Source organism: Spermophilus citellus (genome assembly GCF_964194105.1).
Source record: "Spermophilus citellus genome assembly, chromosome: 3".
Taxonomy (NCBI): Eukaryota; Metazoa; Chordata; class Mammalia; order Rodentia; family Sciuridae; genus Spermophilus; species Spermophilus citellus.
In genome coordinates this window covers 49,744,780-49,771,158 of record NC_138184.1, presented here as the reverse complement: position 1 = coordinate 49,771,158, position 26,379 = coordinate 49,744,780, and the positions used below count along the sequence as shown (strand labels likewise).

The 26,379-nt window shown below is 50.3% G+C and overlaps 1 protein-coding gene across 1 annotated transcript in view; it reads left to right on the top strand.

Moving 5' to 3' along the window:
- CACNA1D (calcium voltage-gated channel subunit alpha1 D) overlaps positions 1-26,379 on the top strand; it is a 324,288-nt gene that overhangs the window by 295,373 nt on the left and 2,536 nt on the right. Inside the window, exons 42-48 of the mRNA XM_081284245.1 lie at positions 4,249-4,379; positions 17,175-17,288; positions 17,984-18,351; positions 20,150-20,296; positions 21,487-21,650; positions 24,108-24,229; positions 25,761-26,081. Coding sequence (XP_081140371.1) covers positions 4,249-4,379; positions 17,175-17,288; positions 17,984-18,351; positions 20,150-20,296; positions 21,487-21,650; positions 24,108-24,229; positions 25,761-26,081 — 1,367 coding nt within the window. The remainder of the gene's footprint in view (positions 1-4,248; positions 4,380-17,174; positions 17,289-17,983; positions 18,352-20,149; positions 20,297-21,486; positions 21,651-24,107; positions 24,230-25,760; positions 26,082-26,379) is intronic.

Below are 26,379 nucleotides of genomic sequence, written 5' to 3'. Positions count from 1 at the left end.
CTACCTATTATATATATATATACACACACACACACATATATATGTGTACTGTTTTTCCATTTTCATTTAAGTACACGTGGACTTAGAAATTGAGGTGGTTGTTTTCAGACCGTTTTGTTTTCGAGTTTTAAAGGTGCAGGATCTGCTTACCCAGTGCCATCCCGCCAGCATTTTAGCCACCCCTGGCCTGGGCAGTCATCATCTTGGTGGGGGGTTATAACCAGAGAACCTTTATGGTATCACTGCCGCAGCCGCTTTCGAGGCTAGTCTGGTTCAGGTGTGGAATCTGACTCCAGAACCTGGGCCAGGATTGTAGCCAGGGCCGCTCCCTCTGAGAAGGTGACAGCCTGTGGCTCTTCGGGGGACAGAGAGCACATGTTGGCCAGTTCTGCTCCCTAACTTGCTTCTCGTGGAAGCAGTATGAACTTTCATTACTGAAGAGAGCCGCCTGCAGCTGGAATGGCCACTGGCTCAGAGATGGGGAGAATGGGCCCGAAAGAAATGATAAAAGGAAATGAAACAAAGTTTCCACCCGAGAACCCCTGCCCGCGGGGGAAACTGATGCTGCACATTTAAAACTCCTCTTTGGTTTTTGTTCTTTTCCTTTCAGCTGCATTTCCAAGTGCTCGCATGGCTTAGATGAAGTGCTTTTTTGAACTGTTGTAACAATGTGCTTGAGCTTTCTCTGCAGCCTCCATTCCTTTCAACTCTCAGTCTTTCAGAATATTCTGAAGCAATTCTGTTTTAGGGTGGTGGCATGGAATCAGAGTTATCTCTTGCCAACTGTATTCCCCTACAATATTTCTTGAAATACTGATGCATGCTTCAGAACAGCAGGCCACACCTGTCTATGTACATGTTCCCCATGGGACCCGAGGACTCGCTCCTCTTTCCTTCTACCTCACATCTCTTGAAATGCCATTTTCATTAAGACCAGTCTTACTCCCAAATTAATGCCCATCCATCCCCCCACGAGACACACTTGGAGAAACTTCATTTCTTTCCATCAAAAAAAAGTCCAGCATTTGGTTCAGTCTTGCTTGGAAAAGCTGATCAGCTTTTAGTCCCACTAAGCTTCCCATTGAGGCTAAATATTCTTCCCCTTTCTTTGTCCATAGCTGGGCCTGGATTTCTCTATTTGGATTGGGTTTAGGCTGTCAGGTGTTATTCTGTTCCACAGTGGTAGCAAAAAGCACTGTGATGCCTGAGAAGGAAGGATTGTGATGCCTGAAAGGAAACAGAATGCTCCCGAGAGTCCATGCAGTGTTGAATCTCGTGCCTACTATAGTGCTTATCAAGGCTTAATCTCATATAAGCACTATTGCCACCAGAGATTGCAGGGACTCTCAGGCATCAGTGGAAAGTTCTGGATAGGACTTTATTATCTTTGTCATTTGTTTGTATTTCCTTTTATCTTCCAATAGACCAGTGCTTACCACCCTTTCCTGTGTTGTGACATGCTTAGAGAGTGATCATGTGTATATTGCTCCAGGCAAAACAGATGAGTAGCTCCAGAGGGTAAGGGTGTTGCTATCCCCCATGCCATACCCTGATCAGAGAGCACCAGAGTGAGCAAGGTCAGCCTCTGCCCCTGAGTGCCTGAGACTGGCTAATGTGGAGTGTCAGGGCACCCCTCAAGACCCTGGTGACACAGCAGAGTGGGATGTTTGTCTTAGAAGTCTCTTCTGGTGGGAAGGTGATGTGAGACATCACTAGGTTATCAGGAGCTTCATAAAAAGGTGATGTCAGGAATGAGCTATGAAGTACATGTTGGGACCTTCCTTTCCCACTCTTGGAACCCAGTGGTCTCCAGCGACAGCCTGACCACTCCCTGGTCATCAGTGCTGAGCTACCTCAGCTTGGAATCTTGGCTGAGATTCTCACCTTCCCTCTTCAGTCTCCTCTGCCATCCCATGGACTGCCTGCTTTCTCTTAAGAAGCTTTCTCTCCTCCCCAAAGACCCTCCTGCCTTTGAACCTTCATTCCTTGAGCTGTATCTTTGGCTCCTTGGTGGCAAAGAGCACCCTGAGCTGACCCCATCTCTCTCCAGTCCTGGGCCCAGAAAGTCTCACTGCATTCTTTCTTTCTGTCTCTGTCTTCCTAAGCACAAGTGACATTACTTGTGCTTAAGAACTCTTCTCTGGGTCCAGTCTCCCAATTACCTCAGCACCTCAGTGGAGATGACCAAATGGCCCTCGAATCCTGCCCTGCAGAGCCTTGAGAGGGCCTGCCTCTGCTCTGCAGGCTGAAGAGAGGTAAGGTTTAGGCCTGTGTTTGCAGGAAGCATCCTGGTGTGGAATGTAGGTAGAGCCACTATTATTCCTGGGGACCCACAGAGAGGACTCGGAAGCCTGGAGTAAAGGACAGCTGTGGCATGGCAGCAGGAGAATCCCCCAGGGCCCCCTGGATGAACTAGCTGGGCATCCCAAGAAAGGGATAAACTTGTACTATAGGAGAGGCAGCTCCAAAGAAGCAGGTGGCCAGACCTGGGCTGTCTGGAGGGAGATGGCGTAGAGGAGAGGACCTAGGCTCAAGGAGAACCATTGCCCTGGATTCGGGTTCTGGCTAGACTGACCTGAGCAAGTCATTTAACCTGTCTCTAGCTGACAGGGGCTGGAAGTGAGCACATCCACTGTGCCAGAGTTGTCATAAAAAGGACTGGAGACCCATGTGGAACTCCCCAGACAAGTGGTGTGGCACCTGTAGGTGCCCGGCCACAGGGACCAGCTAGAGCTCATATTCTAAATGCACCCTGCACCACATGGATGGAGACTGGAAAGCAGAGCAGGGAGTGAGCTGTGAGCCCTGAATGGCCTCTGCTTGCCTCTTGACTATGGATGGTGCCTCATGAGACAGTGTAGACAAACCCAAGACCGGTAAGGCCCATGTTCTCACGGGCAATGCAGAGCCCGGGGTTTATGTTGGCGGCCCCTGCACCACTCCAGGACTTCCCTCGTGAGGTTTAGGAGGAACATATCACTTCTCAAGCCAGAGCAGCCTCTGGCAAGGAGGGCTGGAGCAGCCAACCAAAAGAGATGGAAATGATGAGGGGTGGGACCTCCCCATGGGCACTGAAGGAAGCCCATCCAGAATACATTAGTTGATGTGGGGGTCCCAGTGACCGCCACGTTGTCCTGCTCTAGGATGCACTTCAGTGGGTGCTGCTGGTGGTGTTACACAGTGCTCAGACCCGAGTTTGACTCAAGCCTGGGGGCTAAGTGCCTTGTGTCTGCCTCAGCAGTCCTCTCCTGTAGGAGACTTATCTCTTACAGATGAGAACACAAGCTCAGACAGGTCGAGCCCATTATCCCCATCAGTAGGTGACTCTTGCAAGGACAGCCTGGCCTAAAGCCTGAGGACCTGCAGCCATTCCCCCTTCTAGCCTCTGAGAGTCATATTCTGTGGTCTTCAGTCCCCCATTATGCGCCCCCTCCACCAAAAGGTGGCCTTTGGCTTTCCACCCAGGAGACCTCAGCACCTCAGAAGCTGGTGGCAGGCACTCCTGGGAGACCTGGGGGCACTTGGACATGTCCAGGGTGGTTTACCTTGAGACAGCCAGAGCCTCTATTCTGCCTCATGCATCACCTTTTAAATTGTCAGCAGGGTTCTGATTCCCCAGTGATACACGTTGGAAGTTGTTTTTGAATAAAGCAGAAATAAGCCCAGCTCCACTCTGAGGCTAGTTGGAGCTGTCACTGCAGAAAACTGGCAATTCTGAACAGAGGGTGGGGGAACGTGTGAAAATCTAGATCTGCAGTCGCTTTCCTGAACCTTCCTCTCCTTCCAGGCTTTTCTATGTCATCTTTCTAGATCTCTATTTTAAGGCATAGAGATTTGGGTGGTTAATTTCCATTGATGTTTATGGTAATTACACATGCAAATCCCTATGCACAGGGGTGAAAACATGGCCCCACTAAGCCTTTTTTGTTTTGTATCTTTTATTTTAAGCAAATAATCAAGATGGCATTTCACAGTGTTACTAATATGCTGCGCTATTAAACTCATAATGAATATATTACTTTCTGCAACTTTTGAGTCTCAGTTCATTAACAGACACTAGTTTTGAGCCTTACCTGCTTTGCAAAGCCTTGCTTTTTGCTAGATTGAGCGTCCCCTGTTGTAGGCTGAGAGCTCGGTGCCTTCCGCACCATCCCGTCCCACCACCCCTGCCCCAGCCAGAAGCAAGTGTTTAGGCTCTTGGTCCAAATGTGCTGATTCGGGAGAGCTATGTCTGGTCTCTCCGTTTAGATGATGAGGTAACCGTGGGGAAGTTCTATGCCACTTTCCTGATACAGGACTACTTTAGGAAATTCAAGAAACGGAAAGAACAAGGATTGGTGGGAAAGTACCCTGCGAAGAACACCACAATTGCCCTACAGGTGAATTGTCCTCTTGTTTTGTTCTCTCTTTTCACTAACAATGTTACGAGCTTATTTGAAACACTAGAGAGCTGACCATTCATGGTTGAGCAGTACCACAAGGATTTTGTTTAAACTGGGATACTGCACACTCCCCCAAATGTGGACTGGCCATTTCTGGGCCACAAGGTAAGTGCTTCCTCCCCTTGCCTTCTCCACTGTGCCTTGCACCTGCCACCGCTGGCCCATGTGCAGGGCCCCCAGGATGGCCATGGCAGGAGAGGAGTGAGTGCTGCCCTCACACCCGGCCCCCTCCAGTCTTCTCCAAAGGCAGTGTCCTCCAGGCAGGCACACCTTCCCGACAGCCCTGCGCTCAGCTCAGGGTCTGGCTGCCTAGTGAACAGCTTTCCATCTGAACGCAAGTGCTTTGTTTTGTTTCTGTTTGTTTCTTACCCCACTGCTTGTTGGTTTTTGGTCCATTTCAGTAACATCCATCACTTCCTAGTGTGTACTGTGCGTGTGCGCGCGCTCGCGTGAGTGCATGCGTATGGTGTGTCTGTCTCTGTGTGTTGTCTTCTGATGGCCGTGAGGCTTGCTGTGCAAATGCTGCTCTTGCATCCAGGCCAGCCTTGGGCCCCTCTCCCCTCCTCCAGCCCAGGCCCCACCCTAGGTCCTGCCTTAGGCCCCTAGACATGTGAATGTGGTATAAGGAACCTCAGCATCCATGCATCTAAGGGTTATAGAATCCTTGGGAAGCCCAGAGCTCTGGGTGGGAAGCCGGTGTGCAGATGGGAAAGGAGTTAAAATGGAGACTTGCAGGAAGGGGGCCTGGGAAGAGTGGTCTGTGGCCAGTGATGGGGAAAGCAGGGCAAAGAGGGATGGGAAACTGCAAAGGTCAGCAAGCGGTCAGCAACCAAGCCCCGTCATCTCTGCTACCTGGAGTGCTTTAAGTACATTGTGAGTAAGATGAATTTCTCCTCTTTTTTTTTTTTTTTTTTTTTTTAGTTTATGCCAAAATTACTTTTATGGCCCTATTGTCACATGTCTCAAATGTGACCTCACAGGTGTTGATAAGGTTCACCCAGCTTTGTTCTGTGTTCTAAGTGATGGTAATTATGGAAGTGAAGGCTTGTCTGTGATATTGTGAGAAAAACTGTGAATGAGAATGGTGGTGAATGAGGAACATGGGGAGCATGTGTATGTGGTAGGCTAGCGATGACCTTGCATGACAGTGACGGCTGATTCCTGAAATCTGTTTGGCTCAGCCAGCCATACGGTGGGCATACTGGTGGGGCAGGTGGATGCTGAATCCTACTGAAGACAATCTCTGATCTTCTTGCTCTGATCATGTATCCTTTTGGTAGCTCAGCGAGCGCAGGTTCAGCCACATGGCTTCTTGCTGTCTCAGGTCAGAGGATCTGAGTTAAGCCATTTTACCTGTGTCCTGCTGATCTGGTTGGCCCTTCTCCTGGATTGCAATTCACAGCTAGCCTTTAGGCAAAGCGAACTGAAAAGATGGTGTTTTCGAATTGAAACAGGTCTCTGGTTCATACATTTTGGGGGGCAGAATGGCTATGTCAGCCTCCCGCAGAAGGAGAGATTAATATGCTTTTGGAAGACTCTTCCCTTGGTAGCCCTTAACCAGAAGAGGAGGCTGGCCAGATTTCTGAGATCAGTGGGTACCTTCTGCTTAGAGGGAATTGCCGGCTGTTCTTGAAATTTAGATGGTGGGGTCAGAACTTGACTTTCTAGAGAAGTACATCTTTCTTCGATGGCATGTGTCAGAATTTATGGTAATCAGCTTAGCTCTGTCATGGAACTTCAATTTTCTGTGAAGGGCGTGGAGGACAAACACTTGGGTGCAAGGTTATTAATATTCCGAACCCCCAAGACTTCCCAGTTAGACAGTTTCAGCACTTGCTCCGGGGCTAGATGTAGTGTTTGCTGTTCTAAAACATGCATCAACAGCACATGGCTGAGTAATCACATTTCACCTAAGGGGTTTACCAAGTCTTGAGCTAAAGGTCCAGATGGTGCTGACACAGCACCATCTTAACCCAGGATTCTGGGTTAAAGATTCTATGGCATGGTGTTCACATAATGTCCAGGGTTTTTAATCTCCTAAATGTTTTTCATTTTCTAGGAAGTTTCATTTCTTGAGTGAAATTCAAATTAGAACTTGAAGTTATTCAGTATTGCAAGCTAGACGCTACCAACACATTTTCACACGGCTCCTTTGGGATTGGAGGCTAAGTCTATAATTTGTGTTGAGTACACAGCGTAGACAATTAAGTTGTGTTCATAATCTTAACAGATAAATTCTGAAATGCATTTGACTCTGAAGCAAACATTAAAATAGATTTTTTTTGTCCCCTTGAAGGATAATTCTAATTACATTTTTGGCTTCCTCTGCTGTAGAAAGGGCTCTATATGTGAATTGTTACTCCACGGTTAATTAGCATGAGGGGGCTTTCCTTCCTCATGATGAGCTACTCCTTGACAATGTAGCAGTGGGGGAGAGGGGGTCAGCGTGGAAGGAGTGTGCTGACTGCTCCGCTAGGATGAGGACACCCATCTCTGGGAAAGTCCCTGAGGGTGGGCATGCCTGTGGGGAGGGGGCCACCTGGTGCTCCAATATTGGGGCACCATGGCTCACCGACTGAATGCTGGTGGGAGTGTGGCATCCGTGTGAGCAGCGTGCATGCTGGTGCTGTGGAGAGTGCGGTCACTGAGCTTTGAGAACTGGGCACCCCCGGGCACACAGAAGCGCGTGATCTTGAACCCCGTGGGCTCCGTCTGATCTCCCTCTGTTCAGACCAACTGCAGACTTGCCTTCCCCGCTCGCGGGTCTCGGCTCGAGGTGCTCCCACCTCCAGGCGCTCCCACCTCCGGGGAGGGGCTCGGCATCCCGTGTCCTCTGGCCTCTGTGATCTGAATGAGTGTGCGGTTTCCATCCATTCATCCCCCCATCTCCATCATGAAAACCAGCCTTCTCTCCAGCCCCTCTCCCGAGGGAGCCCGAGAGAAGCTGCGCCAGGCCTTTTAATTTTCTCACTCATCTTCCCACGCCACATTCCCTTTAGTTTCACTCTGGCATTCGCTCTTCATTCATCGTTGCTACATCCAAGGGGCTCGCGAGTTCCCACGAGGAGCCAAGAAATAAAGGAACCCAGCCCTGCAGCCAGGGAAACTCTCAGTCCCCTTCCCGCCAGCAGCAGTGTGCCTGGACTGTCCCCTGGGGACCTTCTGGATGAGGACCTGTGCGACTTAACAGGCACCGATGAGTCCAGGGTCCCTTCAATAAGAAAAAGAAAAGAACCCAAAGTGGGGACAGTTTTGTTCATTTCTCTTTCTTCCCAACACTTGAACACCTCCTTTACTCTGGGGGGATCTGCAGAGACTGTGTCCCACCCTCATCCCAAGTGGTAGCCTGCCCATCTATCTGAGTGACAGGAAAACTCTGGAGGGAGAGTCTTTTTACCTGTTTGGAAGTTGGGTTTCAAGACGAGACTGCTTGTTTCTAGCCATGCAGAACTAGGTAGTTAGGTTGGAGAGCTTTGACAGCCTGTGGCCAGGCCACCAGATGGGGCCGCAGGTGGTCAGGGGAGATGTGGGTGGTGTGTCAGCAGCAAATGGTCCCTGCTGTGCCTTGATGCGGCCTTGGGGAGCTTTGGTGCATAGACAAGGGGTCCCCCCCAGAGGTTCAATCTGTGGAGGATGCTGTGGCCACACACCCCTCTAGTCTGAAAAGTAGTGAGATTCTTTTTTAAGAGCATGATTCTACCTAAAGCCATAAGTGGGCTCTTTTTTCATTTTTTCCCTTTTTTTAATATAAGAGGAGAAGAGATGCTAACAGATGAGATTTCACTGGCTGATTCATTTGTTTCAGATGCTTGAACGGATGCTTTAGCGTTTTCTGCCTGAGCTACGGCACCAAGCTGGTTAGTCGGAAGGCGTGGTGGCTAAGGCCTTGAAAGGGCAGACTCTCACGTGGGCTAATTTCTACTGACACAGCATTTCGGGAGAAATGCAGGCAAGCGCAACCCCAAGGCCCCGGGGAGACCCCTTCCAAGCAAGGCACTCCTCCAAAAGGCAGAAGCGGGGCCCTGGCTCATCTGCGGGGCCACGGCTGCCTGTCGCGGACGCTGCTCACGGTGGCTCCTTTTCATGGAAGGGAACGTACAAGTTTTAACAGTTGCCCTTCCAAGCAGAGACTCAGAGAAAGGGAAAGAGAGAGAAAGAGAGAGCAAAGGACAGGGGCAGCCGCCCCACAGAGAAATGAAATGAACACAACTTCCTGATGCTGGCCAGTAAAAAAAAAAAAAAAAAAATTATAATAAAACGATTAAGCAGACCTGCCTAAGGTGGGCAGCTGACTCTGTTCCAAAGTCCTGCATCCCTAGTTTGCCCGAACTCCCAAAGACTGGCAGGCCCCTTGGCGCTGAGCTGACAGAGTTCCTTTTCTATTGCCAGTACGTCATGACCTCCTGACCGCCCAACCCTGCTCGCTGCGGTGACCCAACCCAGAATGCAGTGAGAAGTGGACAGGCCAGGAAGCTCAGAGACACCCATTGAAACTAACACATACACCTGCATGCCCAAACCAATCCAGGCAACACCTCAGGGTCCATCTAACGTGTCCGCGGGAAATGCCACCACACCCAATCTCATCTAACATTGTCCGTCTTTAATTCGCGCTCAGAGCCAGTCTGGGGATGCCTCTTTGGAAGCAGTGTGGTCTAGTTTCAAGGACACCGGGAGTCAGGGAACCTGGGTTCTAGTCCCAGCTCCAGCGTTCACTTGCTGCGTGACCTTGGGCAAGACACTTAACCTCTCTGTGCCTCAGTTTCCCCATCTGTAAAATGGGGGTTATAATGTCGACCTACCTCACAGGGCTGTTGTGAGGAATAGCTAAGTGATTGTAAAGCACTTTGAACGTATAATTGCTTATTATTAAGACTTCAACAATAATAATATCATATGCCTGTTTACTACCAGAACTTTAAGAAATCCTTGTTTTCCTTTCATCTCTTTTCTGTACTGTAGTTATCCACCGAGAAACAGAATTCTCCCCTTTTTCAGATATCTAGGAAATGCACAAAGACGTAAACGAAGGTGACTCCACAGGTTGCGTTTTTTTGTATGGTAAGAATAGGAGATATTTTTTGCTCAAGAGGCATCTGGTTCAAGTTCTCAGCGGTTTCCAAGAATAGGTCGAGGAGTCTGCACCTCTTATGCTGATGCCCAGAGTGGCCAAGCAGAGTTTTAAAATTAATATTCAAAAGTGACCTTAGTGCAAAGGTCATGGGGAAGATTCTAAAAATATCGAAGTGTCTGAACTGTGTAGAGAAAAGAAGGGCTTTATGATCCCCTTCCACTCGCCCTGGTGTGCAGACTGGAGTTTGTGCGTGTATGCGTGTGTGTGTGAGGGGGTGGACCCTGAGGTGGAGCGGTGGGGAGGGGAGAGTGCAGTCTGTGGGCAGCCCTGTTCCTGACTGAAGTGGACCATTCTCCGGGCGCCCTGGAAATGCAGGAGCCCTCACGGCCAGGCAGAGTCTGAGAATAGAGGCCCGGGGCGGGGGAGCGTGCTTCCTTATGGCCTGGCCTGGCCCAGGCAAGATTGGCAAGGGCCCTGCCAGTCTCCTGGCCATCTCCAGGGAAGCCTTTGTGCCTGTGACAGTGTCCCTTGACCATAGTGGGTCACCATACTATGTGGTTCGTCCTTCCTGGACATCGGTGGACCTCCTGGCCTCACTATAAAGATGGGCCCAGCTCCAACTCCGCTCCCACCGTGCAGGCTGGACCAAGTCTAGGAGTCACTGGGTTTGATGGACTCTTACAGAGCAGTTCTGCTGCTTGACAGGGCCCCGTGGACGGGGATGCGGAGGAAGGGTTCAAAGCCAGGCAGCGCTACCAGTACAGCTGACCACTTGAAAGACGCATGCCTGCCTCTGGTCTCGACACTGTACCCACAGCTGTTGCTCCTAGCACCTCGGTTTCCCACCCCCTGCCAGCAACATGGCCTCTCTCCCATGCTCCTTTGCAGTCTGTTAGCCAAAGGGCTGATGCCTAGCCTAGCAGAGGGCCTCTGGGATCCTGCCCTAGCCTGAAGTCCTGCTTCTGTTCTGCTTGGGGTTTGTTAAGGTGTAAGAATCTACTGAGAATTAATGCATCACCCCTGAAAGGCCTACCCACCTCAGACAGGTGACCCCTCTGCTTGTCTCTGACCCACGCTGATGTTGAGCACGGCACATGCTCACTGCCATCTGCATCACCCTGTCTCCAGGGTCAGTGTGAGCAACTATGTCTAGATCATGTCTGGCAGAAAGGCCCAGAGCAGTTCTGATGGTTGTGGGTATGCAGTCCTTGCAAATAAGTAAAAGCTGGAGAACAGCAACTTTCTAGGCAGGACATAGACAAGGTTGGAAGGAACCAAGGGAATCTTGCCTCACTTGGGCTTGGCTATGTGGCATTGGATGATAGTAGCCAAGGCCACTTTAGGAAAGATGACCAGCAACTGTGAGGGCTGCCTCCAACTTCCACTCACAGGGGAAGTCGGGCTTCCTGAAACTTGGTTCACAGTCAGGCAGCAGAGAGACCTCTGTCCTTTCTCAAAAAAACCTCTCCCACAGAGTACAGCCGTCCAATATAGAGGCAGTTGTCAGTGACTACTTGAGTTTATTCAGAGTCTTCACAGACACACAGAGCAAACTTGGTATCCAGCACCAGAATCCATAGTGCTAAACTCTTAAGCTCTTAAACTCTGGATAAAAGGGGTCTCACACATCAGAAGCCATCACAGGAAAGCAGAGGTAAGATTGAGTAACAGGCCCTTCTCAAACAGTACCAGTACTATGATTTGACTCAACTAAAAATTAACCCACAGGACTATGGTACTGCATTTCATATGCTTTCTGGAAGGGGGACTGATCCATCTGAGATTAGGAAATGCTCAAAAATCTTTGGGGGAAAAAAAAGTTAAGGCAAGTTATGGAGTGATAAAAATCTCAGTTACTGTCATGTTATAACATGCACCCAGTAGCGCTCAGTAGCCCAGGTTATCAGGGTTCAATTATGGATAGGAAGGAGCCTGTTAAACTTAGAGTCCCAAGGTGGGTCAGTACCTGGGTGAATTTGTTCTCCTCGGCACATCTTAGACCTCAGTAGATAGAGGTGTCTCTTTGGGATAGTGGGAGGGCCTGTGTTTCTAAGGTAGAGTAAAAACAACCCAAAAGAAGTGGCAAGCAAGGTCTAGCTCCGAGAAGCCACTGGAATGGCAGAGGGGAGGAAGGTCTGCAGAATCACAGAAACCTAGATGAGGCAGAAGGTCTGACCCCTGAGGCAAAGGTAGCATTGCCTGTCAGAGGATGGATTGGGTGGCAGTTCTCAAACTTTTTGATCTCAGGACCCTTTTCTCATTCTGAAAAATTGAGGATCTCCATGTAGCAATATTGACTGTCTTAGAAATGAAAACTGAGAAACTTTAAAAACACAAGAATATGCAAGCACAGAGGTACTGGGCGAGGCCAGCACCACATCCTGCAGCCTTTAGAAACCTCACCACCCTCTCATGAGACAAAATGAGTGCCTAAGGAAAGTCACAGTGACCTCATGGACCCCTGGAGTATCTGGGGATACCCAAGGCCCTTGGACCACACCTTGAGAACCATGGCTCAGGGGAAATGATCCAAAACCTCCCTTAAAGGCAGAGAGTTCCAGAGCCTTCTATGTAACCCATGTTCACAAAGCTTCTACATACCACAACCCTCTCCTCTTTAACCCACTCACCAAGACCTGGGGTCACCTGTGCCAGTGTATCCAGCTAAGCTCAGGCCTGTGGTATGGCCAAGTCTCACTATCTGTGCTGATCTGGAGCAACAGTGGTTTGAACTAGTGCATGATAGAAAGTGTGTTTCAAGATCTCGGCTCCTCTAAGCAGCAGAACTGAGACCCGGGTTATGTGCCAGACAGGCCCAGCTGCAGAGATGACCTGTGATCACCTGTCATCCCCGTACTGACACAGGGATTTGAGAGCTCTGCTAAATTAGTCAAAAGAGGATTGCTCTGTGTGTGCAACTGAGATTCGATTCCCAGGCTTTCCCAGTAGATGCAAAGACTGTGAGAGTTTGGGAGAAGTAGGGCCAGTGTAGGATCATGGGAAGAACCAGCCTAGGGACCAAGAGTCCTCGCTGAGACCTAACACTAGTTTGGATGTATAATTTAGCAAAATGGGCATCCTCTTGGCTTTCCCTTTTCCTCAGAATCTGATGGAATACCAGTACGTGGCTCTCCATGATGGGAGTACATGCTGTGGGAAGGAAGTTATGATTTTGCAGCTTCTGCTGAGCCTCCATTTTACATAGTGCTCTTTGTTTTTCAGGAAACTAACAGTCTTTCTGATGGTGGTGTTAAAACTATAACCAGGAATCAAGGTAGAAGGGGCCGGGGATGGAGCTCAGCTGTAAAGGGCTTTCCTAGCACGTGGGAGGCCCTGGGTTTGGTTCCCAGTACTGGAAAGAAGAAGAAAAAAATCAAGGTGGCGCTGAAACAGATAGGTATCTTAGATTCTTTACTGGGAAAGTCGTGAATTACTTTAGATAATCCGTTTAAAGTTTCCTTTGGCTTTCAGAGTGACGATGTCTAACCTGGTTTATACGGCCTGGTACTGCCCCTGGGGGGGACTCGCGGGGGGACTGTTATCGCTGACTTCTCAATGAGAGTACCAATCGCTGTGGATGACTAACAGACTGTCATGCCCATGAGTCTAACCTTTTATGTCTGACTAGTCACAATGGACACAAAGGCCACACCGTGACATTTTCCCTGGAGAAAAGCAACGACAAAAATAAGGGGTGTGCCTGAGCATGCAGAGGAGGAGGCGGAGGACGCCTGTAGATGAGCAGGTTTATTCCATAAGAATTGAATCTCCAGCTCTTTTTTTTTTCTAATGGAGCTAGTCTAAAATCGTTCCTTCCAATCCAGTGTGGGCCAGTCTTGCGAAAGAGTTAACCAGAACTTGTCATTAGGGAGATGACAGTGTGCAGGGCCAGCCTCAGCTGAGTGAAGCCTGCCTGTGGTGGGATCAGTCTGGGGACTGCACACCCGGCACCCACATCCTGAAGATGGACAGCCGGGCCCCGTCCCGACTGGAGACTTTCCTGTCTTTTCTGCACTGCTACAGCGTAGGTACAGGGCCATGGCCGGGCGTCGGTGTGGGTGTGTGCATGCTGTGGTGCTGTGCAGGCCGTCAGAGGGCTGGTGTCTCTGTGGGAACTAGTTTAGGGGGAGAGGGCAGAGAAAGCCTTTCACATGCACCCAGATAGGAGAAACTTAGCTCTGAAAGTAAGCAAGAGAGAGGAAGAGAATGAATGTGTGTACTTGATGTCAAAATGTCATAATTTTATGCTGTTGCTTTAGAAATGTTTAGAAAGAGATTTTATAGATTTATTTTTTGGTGACTTAATCATTGAGTAGAGTAAATATCTATAAAATTCCAATTAAATGGTGTCTAAATTTTAAAGCAGCAGACTACAGGCAAGGCGCCAACATTTCTTTTTTAAAAAAAAATATTTATGATAACATCTAGCATTTTAAAATCAACCAGAAACTAGGCTTGATTCTGTTTAATATTTTATAAGATTGGACATCTTAAAACAAGTCAATAATGTTTATATTTTATAGCAATTCTGTGTTTATTCGAAACCATAATTCTACTGTGATGTGAATGAAATGACTTTCTATGGCTTTATGTTGGTTTAAGTGCTAATGACCACATTTCAAATTAAAACAGTATTTTGCAGAGGTAGACACAGACATGAAATATGACAGGATAGATAATTTTATTGATTGTAAAGTGTTTATTTCAAGAAAAAAAAATGTTCTTTTTAGGGTTGTGAAAGAAAAACTTTTTCAAGGGTTTAAGATAGTTGTCTGTACTTTTTAAAACTGGAATTTGTGCCTATGGAATTTTTGGAGCAGCCGAAGCTACCTTTTAGCTTGATATGTGTGCTAGAAAATTTTCATTATCATGTTTTGTGATATGTAATAAATTCAGGGTGCTGTGCTTAAGCTTCATTTCAATTCTAGTTTTGGGGACTTCTGTCCCCCCTCCCCCACCGCCCCAGGTCCCATGTGAAGGAACAAAGTCAGTCCTGACTCTGACCAGGTATGTTTTGTCCTATGTGGAACAAGCAAACTAGAATAGTGATTTCTAAACTGCTGCTTTCATGTCTGGGAAGAATGATGCTTTCCTCTTTTAATGTCTTTTTAATAAATATGTTATCATTATTTGTCTTTGGGAGGTGGCACCTTGGGTCACCTCTCTACCTTCTCCATGATTTATGTTGCGAACAAATTCTCTGTCCTGTGTCTGTTTGCTGCACTATCTTGTCAACTAAATCCTAATCTTGTGTATCACTGAAGACGTTCTGGAGACGGTTTTTGCTTTTATTATGCAATTATGTTATATGTGTATTTCAGTGAAATGTCAACCCGTCAACAGAGGATGATGTTAAAAATTATCTGAATAAATAGTTTTCTATTTCTTTTAATCAGACCTAGTCCACTCAGTTGAATGACAAGTAGGACTGTCTGTTTTTCATACTCGGAGCTTCCCCGGCTATAACATGGGCTGACAGGCACTTACTGGGGGTGCTGGCTTAGTCATTGTAACCCTGTTTGTTTTATGGAGACAGGAGCAGGTGGCTCCAGCCCTGGCTCCTTGTTTGTGCATCAGCTGTATAACAGACCTTTTTCTCCCCAGTTGATCCAAAATCAGACAGAGACCCTTGCTTAGCCATGATAATTGTACCCTAGAGAACTCTGGGTACAAGTGAGTGGCTTGCAGGCTGCTCGGGGCTGCTGGACGCCTCCTGTCTTCCATGCCTGCAGCTGTGCTGAGTATGAGCTCCTGCCAACACAACGTTAGCGTTGCCCTTGCCATGTTGCCCTAGTGAGGCAGGCGGGCCTGCTGAGAACCAGACGACTCCCCAGGCTCAGATGAGCTGGCCTTGGGGATCCTGGGAGACAGAAAGCATGAGTGTGCGTGTGTGCATGTGTGTTCTTGTGCTTGTGACCAGAGGGATGGGAGAGCAAGAAGCAGCTTCGCCGACCACACCAAGAACTGTTCTGGGTTTAACCCGGCACACGTCTGTCTTCCCCCCCCATGACCACAGCACTCACAGCCAGGGACCTTAAAGCTTTCACTCTGGCACCTCCTTTATCCCCACAATTCATGAAAAGGGAAGGACCTTCTGTCCTCCATCTGAGGAGAGTTCAGACCCAACCCAGCCTGCTGTATCCTTTTTAACAGAATCATCTCACAGGCTAGGTGAGCTTATGGGCAAGGTTGTTTATAAGGGGCTTCTTAGGACTTTCCTGTGCAACTTTACATTCTAAATGGATGTCACCACCACTGGCAAAAGACCAGTTTTGAGCATTTCTACCCCAGGGGGGCCCAGTCCTACCAGGCCTAGCATGACTGCTTCCCTCCCCAGAACCACTGCAAGGTGTCCCCCCTGCCACCACTTGCATGTATCGGATGTGGTCATAGTTTTCTATGACCTTGCCACAGCCACCTACCCCTCACTTGGTATTGAGGAGGAAGGACAGGAAAGCAGCCCCTCCCCTGGGGCCCCAGCACTCGGCCAACTCTCCTTCACGAACCACTTTGAGCTTGGAGTCCAAGCAGCAGGAGGCCTGTCCAAGACATCTTGGCGCTCTGCTAGCTTTCAGTGGTTGCTGGGGTGCAGGCAACTGCCTTGGGGAGGTGCTGCCTGGATACAGCACCCAGGACTTGGGGACGGAGGGGAAATGCCTCTTTCAGAGGCAAGTCCTTTGGTGGGAAAGGATGGAGAAGCTGCATGGCTCCTGTTTGTCATTAAGTCAACATGCTGTTTTTCTCCAAACTGATGGTCAAAACTGCCTCAGAGCCAGAGACTGCCCCTTCCTCATTCATATAGTCCATCATATTTCAGAACGTTTTTCCGTGAACAATGGATGGGCTTCTCCCAGGCTCTGTCCTAGTAGACTGGGAACTGGAGAAGGAAGAGCAGCTGCAGAGACCTCAGGGGAAATGCAGAACTTCTGTGGGCTCCCAGGGTGGTTCGGGGTGGGGTCTCCCAGTGGTCTTGCATTGCCCACAGATGCTAGTGTCCCGGTCTTCAGAAACACCCCTCTGTTGACCAGTTCTCAGCTTGCTCTCCGGCTACAGGCCAGGGCACCACGGATGGCCACAGCGGCCCACTGCACAGCGGCCCAGGTCTGTGTGCTTGACTGTCTGCTCTGTCACAGTCGAGTGTGCTAGTGATTGCAGTATGTGTGTCACTCACTGTTCCATGGCTTTTCTGCAAAGCCACTTGTCCTGGTAGCTGCTTGGTCTGCTTGCTCCTCTGGTGCCTGCACCTAGGCCACCTCATCCTGGATACAGCCAGAGGGTTCTTGTCACCCTCCATGTAGAACAGCTAAGCTTCATTCCCTTCCCTGTTCAGGGCTTGGGAGATGGTGCTCTGCAGGCCATCCTTCCAGAGACTGACTGATGGGAATGTGCTCTCGGCTTGGCAGACCCTAGTTATTACAGCCAGCCAATGCTTCCCTGCAGGTGGGGGGATTGCAGACTTCAGCATCCCAGCCATCATGACCTCCTGACCATACCCAGCAACCCTTAGAGTGCCTTCAGTTACAGTCCATCTGTCCATTTCTCGGACTGGCCTTTGGAGAAGGCTTCCCTCCAACTACTGAATCAGGCAAAAGCAAAACCCCAGGCTGGACCCAAGACCCCATGCTGTCTAACCTGTTCTGCCGTTTTTATTGATCTAGGCGGGATTAAGGACACTGCATGACATTGGGCCAGAAATCCGGCGTGCTATATCCTGTGATTTACAAGATGACGAGCCGGAGGAAATTAAACGAGAAGAAGAAGATGTATTCAAAGTAATTATAACACATCTAGCTCCATACTGGCCACTTGGAAATAGTGGGGCAGGATTCCGGTCGGGACAGTTATGATCCACAGAAGAGTCTGGAGAATGCAAACCAGTTGCAGGGTCTAGAGGGGCTGGAGATTATACCCTCCCCATCCCCAAGGCCCTCTCCATTCACCAGCACCTCTTCTAGGCCAGGCCAGCTCTTTCTCTTGAGTTTGCCCCTGCCCCCAACTGTCAGCTTTCAAGGAGCTTGGCCATGGCCACTGGCCAGTGTGGAGGAACATTCTGGGTTCTTCAGCAGCTACACACTCACTACCCTACCTCCCTGGGCCAGCTCCTTGATCTGCCTTTGGCCCTCAGTCCCCCAGGCCAGAGAGTATTCCCACTACCCCCACCTTGGGCCTGCCCACCAGCCCAGCTGGGCATAAGTCCCCTCAACTTGGAGTGACTGGAAGAGCACAGTTGAGTGACAGCCAAGAGACTGCTCCCCAGCTCAGGAATTGGTAACCTTCCTCATTTCAGGGGGACCAACTGCCACGTGAATACGTTCACCCTGACCACTGAGACACTCAGATTGTTTTACAGGGACCCTATGGAGCTTGCCTAGAATTTATTTTTCATGTAGAAAAAAATTACCTGACATAGCTAGCCTGCATCAAATACTTGTTAAATTACCTGGTGTTGTCTCCCATTATTTTGCAGAGAAATGGTGCCCTGCTTGGAAACCATGTCAATCATGTTAATAGTGATAGGAGAGATTCCCTTCAGCAGACCAATACCACCCACCGTCCCCTGCATGTCCAAAGGCCTTCAATTCCACCTGCAAGTGACACTGAGAAACCGCTGTTTCCTCCAGCAGGAAATTCGGTGTGTCATAACCATCATAACCATAATTCCATAGGAAAGCAAGTTCCCACCTCAACAAATGCCAATCTCAATAATGCCAATATGTCCAAAGCTGCCCATGGAAAGCGGCCCAGCCTTGGGAACCTTGAGCATGTATCTGAAAATGGGCATCATTCCTCCCACAAGCATGACCGGGAGCCTCAAAGAAGGTCCAGTATTAAAAGGTAACCTTTAAAATGCATTTGCACTGGTAAAAATGTGTGCCTGTGTTGAGTCCATCCTATGGAGCAAGGCGAGTCTTCTGTGCTCTGGCACACGGAGGAGACTCCCTATAGACACTTGCATTAAAACCTGGGAGTACTGCCAAGCTCGTGGCTATTCCACCCACCATATATGTGGGACCCAACAGACCAGGGGCCACCTCGTGTCCTGCATCCTGCTGTATGGGGTGCCCCTCAAAGAAGAAGCTGCAAAATCCATGCTCCCTAGTTGTATCAATGTACCCTGGGCCAGGGGTTGGTGGATTTCTCCTGGAAAGGGCCAGAGAGTGAATATTTTAGGCTTTGAGGACTATTTGATCTCTTGCAACCACTCAGCTGATTGAAAGCAGCCAGAAACTGGATTTTAAGTGGAGGGGATGGTTGAGTCCTTATAAAACTTGGTGTGTGGACACTGAAATTTGGACTTCATATATTCACTTATGATAAAATAATTTTGTTTTGATTTTCTCAGCTCTTTATATAAATATAAGAAATTCTAGCTCATGGGTCATGCAAAAAGGGGTAGAAGCCCACATTTGGCCCCTCGAGTACAGTTTGCCCTCCCCTGCTAGGAGGTAGCCTAGTAGCTGCACTATAAATGTCATTGGAAATGTTTAACTTTTGTCTTCTCCCTCCCTTCCACTGTCACGCCTTTCCTGGATAGAACTCGCTATTATGAAACTTATATTAGGTATGTGTTCCTTGCCTGTGTTTTTGTGTTAAATACTGTGCTGTTGTGTTACCAGTTGGCCACTCTGAATGCTAAGGATTGAGAAGCATTTCTTTGAGCTATTAAGTAGCCTAATAGGTTTTCATAATTCAGAGCTGTGGCCTTGGGGGGGGGGGGGGTCAGAGATTTTTCTTCCTCTTAGCAAAAAAGCTTTCAGATCTGTAGCAGCATAGACTTGTTGCCACCAAGGACTCATGGTCACATGCCAGTTGTGCCCATACAGAGCCCTGGGGAGCTGGGCAACTCTGGATGTTCTTAAAAGTCAGGAGTCTTAGGGAAAGCATGACCCAGACCTGAAGATCAGGCACAAGAAAGATCTCCCTGGGCATTTCTCCTGTAGCCCTCAACCTTCACGCCTGGGTTCCACCTGTTGAGCTGAGTTGAATTGTGGGTAGGACAGTTGTGTTGTCAGGGGCAGGAGGAAGATGAGTCTTCTGGTTTTTCTATTCCCAGTAAGTTTGGGAGCCACAGGGCCTCAGTAGGGTGAGAGTGAGGAAGCACAGCTCTTCCTTTGGAGAGAGTGTGGTCACTGAGCCTGGCTCGTGCTCCTGAACCTTAAGGCCAGGAGGGTCCACGTGTCAGGAAGATGGTATGACAGCCTTAGATCAGGACAGCCTTCCTTGTGATGCTGGGTCAAAAACTCTTTGGCCTTCCTGGTTTGCTATGGTGGGAGGTCAGTGGTGCAGAGGCCTCTCTGTTCCAGGTTCTGAAATCACACTGGGCTGGAGCTGGGGCAGTAGGGTGAGCACAGATGGCCTGGGAACCCTGGTTCTTTCCCACAGGATGGCTGACCACTGCGTGCAGTACCCTGGGCTCATCTTATTGCTTTGTTCTCCAAATTAGGTCTGTGTCTTTGGTCCCAAAGCTTCTGGGCACAGCAGTTTGTTCCCAGTGTTGTGCAGGGTCCTGAGACTACACACACAGCATCCTTGCCAGGGGCCTGAGGCAGGTGCCCTGGGGAGAAGCCAGAGGAGCTCTGCGGCTGTAGGCACTGTGCCTCCTCAGGCTCTTAGACCTCTCTCCCGACTGCAGGTCTGACTCAGGAGATGAGCAACTCCCAACTATTTGCCGGGAAGAGGCAGACATACATGGCTACTTCAGGGACCCCCGCTTGGGGGATCCCGAGTATTTCAGCAGTGAGGAGTGTTATGAGGATGACAGCTCTCCCACCTGGAGCAGGTGAGGTGCTCTGCTTGGTGCTGAGATTAGCAGGATGCACCCTGCAGCTGCACTCAGGGTTCCCCAGAAAAGCAAAGCCAGGGCACCAGCTCCAGACTTGGAGAAGAGAGAGGACAGGCATTTCACACCTGCTACCTGCTATTCCTCCAGGTACCTCTGAAGCCTTTCAGTAGGGTTTCCAGACACCTGAGATGGGCCTTTCTGTCAGATCCCCATGTTCTGAGAGAAGAGGTTTTATTTAACTACCTTGGGAGCTCCAACCTGGGGGAGCTCAGGTAGTTAAAGCCAGCCTGAAGCTTGGCCATGCTGTGGATGAACAGCTCTTATTTAGGGTGGCTGGATCAGGCACTGTGCTTCAGGACACACGCAGGGGGACAAAGGTCACCTGCCACCCCTTCTCTGAACTGCGTTTCCCTATCTGACCATGGCCAAAGGATCACCAGAGTAAAAGTGGTGCTGCTGTAAGGTCACATCTGTCCCTGGCCACAGGCTGACCCTTTCTCTTCTCCACATGGTACTTCCACCATCTTCTTCCAATGCCCAAATTCCACAACCACTGATTCTGAGCCAGATGGACCCCAGGTTTCCTTCAGGATCCTTGTCTTTGGGGTCTTGTTCATACCATGTCCAGTGCATGGACAGTTAGCCATCTCTACAGGCCTCATTCCACCCTCTCTTCAAGGGTCTGCACCAGGGCCTTGCTTTTCATTTCCCTGCTTGGAATGGAAATGTACCCCTTTCCCCCACACACACCATCACCCCACCAAAACCAACACCTTCTCACAGAATCTGCCACATGCTGCTGTCTTCTAACCCAGTTCCTCTCTCCTCCTCAGCTTGCACTGAGTAGTGTGCTTACGGCCTTTTCTAAGCTCCTTGTGGGTGGAGAACAGGCTTCATGCATCCTGGTGTCCCTGTGCCCATCCCAGGTCATGTCAAGCTGACAGGGCATCTGCCCTGGACCTGAGGCTGGCCCAGGGGTGGAAACTACCAGCATATCTCTTACCATAAGCCTCCAGTGCTGGGGCCCTTCTGCAATGGCCCTTGCTCTCCCTATTCAGAATCTTCCATGAAACTGAGGGCAGCCTGTTCTCCACTTGTCCAGCTGAGTGCAAGGGAGGTGGGGGTGGGGAGTCTGTCAGAGCTAGAATCTCACGTGCACCTTCCCTCTTGACCCTTCTGACTGCTAGGCGAAACTACAGCTACTACAGCAGGTGCCCAGGCAGCAGTATGGACTTCGAGCGGCCCCGAGGCTACCACCCTCCCCAGGGCTTCTGGGAGGACGATGACTCCCCTGTTGGCTATGACTCACGGAGATCTCCCCGGAGACGCCTGCTACCTCCCACCCCAACATGTGAGGCCGCGTTTCTTGTTTTGGGTGAAGCCTCCCAGAGAATGGTGTGCCTGTCCCCTCACCCTCAGACTAGTCTTGCCACATCAGGGTCCAATGGTCCTCGAGGCCAGCCTCTCGGATGCTGCGAGGGCCTTGGCCTTCCTGTCACCGCACCCTTGATGGAGCTTATGCTGCTCAGCATTGCCCGTGGCTCTTCTTGAGGACAGAGGCAGGCTGTTGCCCTAAAATTGCACACCAATGCTGGAGAAGGGGCTCTTGTGGGCGCCGCATTGCCCTTGAGCCTGGGGTCTGTCCTGAGAGCTGGGCAAGACAGACGTGTGCCTTTGTTATCCTCAGCTCTGCCCCACTCCACCCTGAAGATCTGTCTCTGAGAGGGCAGGATTGGCTCAGTACAGAGCTGGACCTGCCCAGGGCCTGTCTACAAGCCCTGCCTCTGAGGAGCACCTGGGGATTATTGGTGTCCGTTTCTCCTCCAGTCCCTCTTCTGGTCCCTCCAGGGCTTAATCTCCTTTCCCTCCCTCCCTCTCAGGGAGGGGCAGGTAATGGCCTTGGTAGTCACCTCCAGGATAGATGTTCCTATTCTGGGATCAGAGAGCCTGTCCCACTGAGGGGGGACTTCCTTGCTTTCCTCCTGCAGCAAGTGCCATGACTAGCACTGTCAGATGTGGGTCACCCCAAGCAAAGATCTCAGGCTAGGGAAAGAACTGCAGCCGTGGCCCTGCCAGTTTTTGGTGGGGCAGTTTCATTTTGGACATGTGGGTGTTTTGATGGGTAAAAGAATATCCATTTCTGGTGTCTCTGGGGAATGAAGCTTAATTTTGAACAGGACTCTAATCGGTAACCAAAAATAACTGAGACAGCAGCTCCCGACTCTGCCTGCTGCCCCCACAGCGAAGAGTGTGATTGGGTGGTGCATGGGACTCTGTGCCTCATTCCAGCTGTCACAGCCTGCTGGGCCATGTAATCAGACCCATTTCCATGGTTAATATTTAATTGTTCAGCAACAAACACATGCTGCTCAACGGAGCCATTCTGTTTCTCATAAATACTAGATGAAGTGTGTGCAGGTGAGCTTGGGTAGAGGGTCCCCTGTGTCTCTGTGGTGTCTTCTGCCTTCCTTTGACCTCAGCCTTTGCTTATTCACCCACACAGATGGCCCATGGACATGTGCACGGATGCCCACCACCCCATCCACAGCCACGGAGAAGGGCTGGGCAGGCAGGAGCAGCTGCCCTCCTCACCTATAAGGGGGCTTGGTTTTGCTGTCCCTCAGCTCAGACCTTGGGCAGGGAGAAAATTGAGCTCCTCTGGCCTGTGTTCTCAGCCACCATGGGATGACTCCTTCCTCAAGAGATTGTTATGCAGAGCACACCAGATGAGAGGATCTGGGAACCGGTTTTAGACATGGAAATGTACCATATGCATGAGAGGGATTATTACTTTCCTGTCCCACCTGAACTTCTCCTAGAGGTTGTACTAACAGGCCCATCCCCTGGGTGGTGCGTGGAGGGAAGGCTTTCAAAGGCAGGAGGCCCCAGCAAGCCCTCAGAGGGTGTTGAGCTTGGCCCATTGTGGCCTTCTGTTTGATTCCTCTCCCTTGGGCAGTGGCCAGCCAAGGGTTCAGCCTCTTTCATGACAGACTCCAGTTTCTAGAGCTTCACGTGCAGTCCAGGCCTCTCAAGGCCAGACCCTGAGGTTTTTCAGTACAGGAATTAAGAGCATGTGGAGTTTTGCTGGGGCCAAGAAATTCCCTGTGAGCTTGGAAAGCAGAGGGAGCACTTGGAAATGATGCAGCTGCTGCCTGGAGGACCACGGGTGGGCTCCCTGCAGCAGCCCCATGAGGGTGGAACAAAGGCCTTTTGCTCAGTGAAAGGGCCTCGGATTCAGCCTGATCTCCTGGGCTCTATGAAGTTAAAAGTTACAAGTCGCCTTGTCATCGTTCAACCTATGAGTGAACCTCCCTTCAAAATAGCTCCTTAATAGGATGGCCACATTCTTTGGCTCTTGGGAGGCTGGGTCCACATCCAGTGATAATGTGTGCTCACTGCGTGGTTGAGCTGATGGGGCAGGCAGAATCCCTTCCTTGAGAGGCACAAACATGAGGCCTTGTGTCTGAAGGTGAAACAGGGACAGTGAGGAGAGGTCTGGAATTCTAGATTCCATGTGCTTGTTCTCCATGATAATGTGTGACCGGGGCTGCTGACCCAACCTGGATGTCCTTTGGCCTGCCTAGAACAGATGAACACTTACTACATTTTTATTTTTAAAAATACAACAAAACTTAGTCAGGCTGCTTCCTTCATCTTCCCCTTCCATCACCGAGACCTCACTACACCTCTCTCCCAAGTAGACGGTGTGCTGCTTCCCGGGTTCAACATCCGGGGCCACCCCTATTGCAAAGAGATGCTGTCCTGGCAGAACCCGCTTCACCATGCATGATGTGCTTTGACTTCCCAGCTCACCGGAGATCCTCCTTCAACTTTGAGTGCCTGCGCCGGCAGAGCAGCCAGGAGGAGGTCCCACCGTCACCTGCCCTGCCACACCGAGCGGCCCTGCCTCTGCACCTGATGCAGCAGCAGGTGAGCCACCCACCTGGCCTTCCTCTGCCTGGGTTCCATTGGATGCACCCTTCCCTTGGCTGCCAGCACCCAGAGGGAGGGAGGGACAGAGAGAACCTTCACATACAATCTGGTCTAGTCCTGGGAGCAGCCCTGCCCGATAGATCTTCCAGCCCACTCCACAGGAGTGCCACGGGAGGGGAAGCTGGGCCCTGTCTGATCCAGTGCCAGCTTCCTGGCACTGAAGAAAAGGCTGGGATAATCCCTGTCTCAGGGAGCCATAGCCTCTTGCCAGATTCCCCCAAATTGCCGCTGTTCTTTATCTGCTCTGAGAGGTAGTTCCTCTGTTAAGACACAGTCATGGAGTTCTGTGGTCACAGGGATGGCCCAGGGAACTCCCTGCCCACAGGGAAGGCAGCTGGGCACAAGGCAGCCTGTGGCACCCACTCACTGGTGCTCTGCCTCAAGGACAAGAGTATGGTTCACCATATGTCTGTTCATGGATTGTGGGGCACAGGGTGGTCAAGGGACTTTCTAGCACTCAGCCAGTCCATTGGTAGAGACAGATCTTTGCAGGGTTCTTAACCCAGGGTCCTGAGAACATGAACACTCAGTGAAGCCAGTTCAGATTTTCTAGTCCAGTCTCTGCCAGCTTTTCACTTCTCTGCTTGCATGTTTTTGGGAGCAGGGTGAATACTGGGGATTGAACCCAGGGGTGCTTATCTACTATACCACATCCCCAGCCCTTTTTTAATTTTTTGAGGGAGAGTCTTGCTGAGTTACTGAGGGCCTCACTAAGATGCTAAGGCTGGCTTTGAACTTGGGATCCTCCTGCCTCAACCTCCCTAGCCACTGGGATTACAGGAGTGCACCAGCACACCCAGCCCTCTACTTGCACTTTTAATGCTAATTTTTAATTGTTCTGTGTCATCAAGGACAAAGAACAAACCTTTAGAAGATCCAAGCCACCAGATGTTATGATTCTAGTAGGCATGGAGGTCTCTAAGGGCATGTGCTTCATGTGAACCAGACCCTGGTCTTGTCTCAGCTGCCTCCATTGGGTGAACCTGTGCTGTTTACCCACAGGCTCAGGTCCCTCTGCACTGTGGGAATCCCAAGGCGGATCTGCTCTGGTAAAGCTGTAGGAAGCAGGGTTTGTGCTCAGTGCCACAGGACAGAGGACTGCTGGGCACAGGGTGAGCTGTACTGGAGAGGAGCAAGCCAGCTATTTTCCTCTGTGAGCTGGACTCCTTGCTTTTGCCTGAACATCCTCCAGTATTTAAACCCAGAGAGACCAGGTGGTATGTCCACACACCTCAGCTTCCCGATTCGTCGTCATTCTGAAGCAACTGCATGATAGTAACAAAACTCCTTGTGCAGTAATAGGAAACACATTAGGAATGACTTGGGGTAAGAGAAAACACATCTGTTAGGAACCCACAGTTCTTTTGACAGCTCACTTAATTTTCTTGTGTCCTTGGGAGAGGCTGCCTATGAAGCAGCACCCAGCCTCTCAGGGCCTCCTCCTCCCCACTCTCCTGTCTCTCCTCAGATCATGGCAGTTGCAGGCCTGGATTCGAGTAAAGCCCAGAAGTACTCACCAAGCCACTCAACCCGGTCATGGGCCACCCCTCCAGCAACCCCTCCATACCGGGACTGGACGCCGTGCTACACCCCCCTGATCCAGGTGGAAAGGTCAGAGTCCCTGGACCAGGTCAATGGCAGCCTGCCATCCCTGCACCGCAGCTCCTGGTACACAGATGAGCCTGACATCTCCTATAGGACATTCACACCAGCCAGCCTGACTGTCCCCAGCAGCTTTCGGAACAAAAACAGTGACAAGCAGAGGAGCGCAGACAGCTTGGTGGAGGCAGTGAGTATGGACTTCAGCCACTGGGGCCTGAGAGCAGAGGCAGAGCCAGGAGAGCCAGCCAGCCACACTCCACAGGAGGGGGCCAGAGCCTGTCCACCCAGTCCTGACACTCCTCAATAGGAGGAATGGTGTGCAAAGCCTGAGCGGAAACGGCTAGATCTCATAGATGAGCTACACTGAGCTCCCTGCGAGCGTTTCCCCCGGCGCTGCCAGGCTGTACCCTATTCTCCCCCAGCGGATTCACTGTGGAGCCGTGTGGGGCTTTTCAGCTTCCTGATGTTTTCAAAGCTAAAGCCAT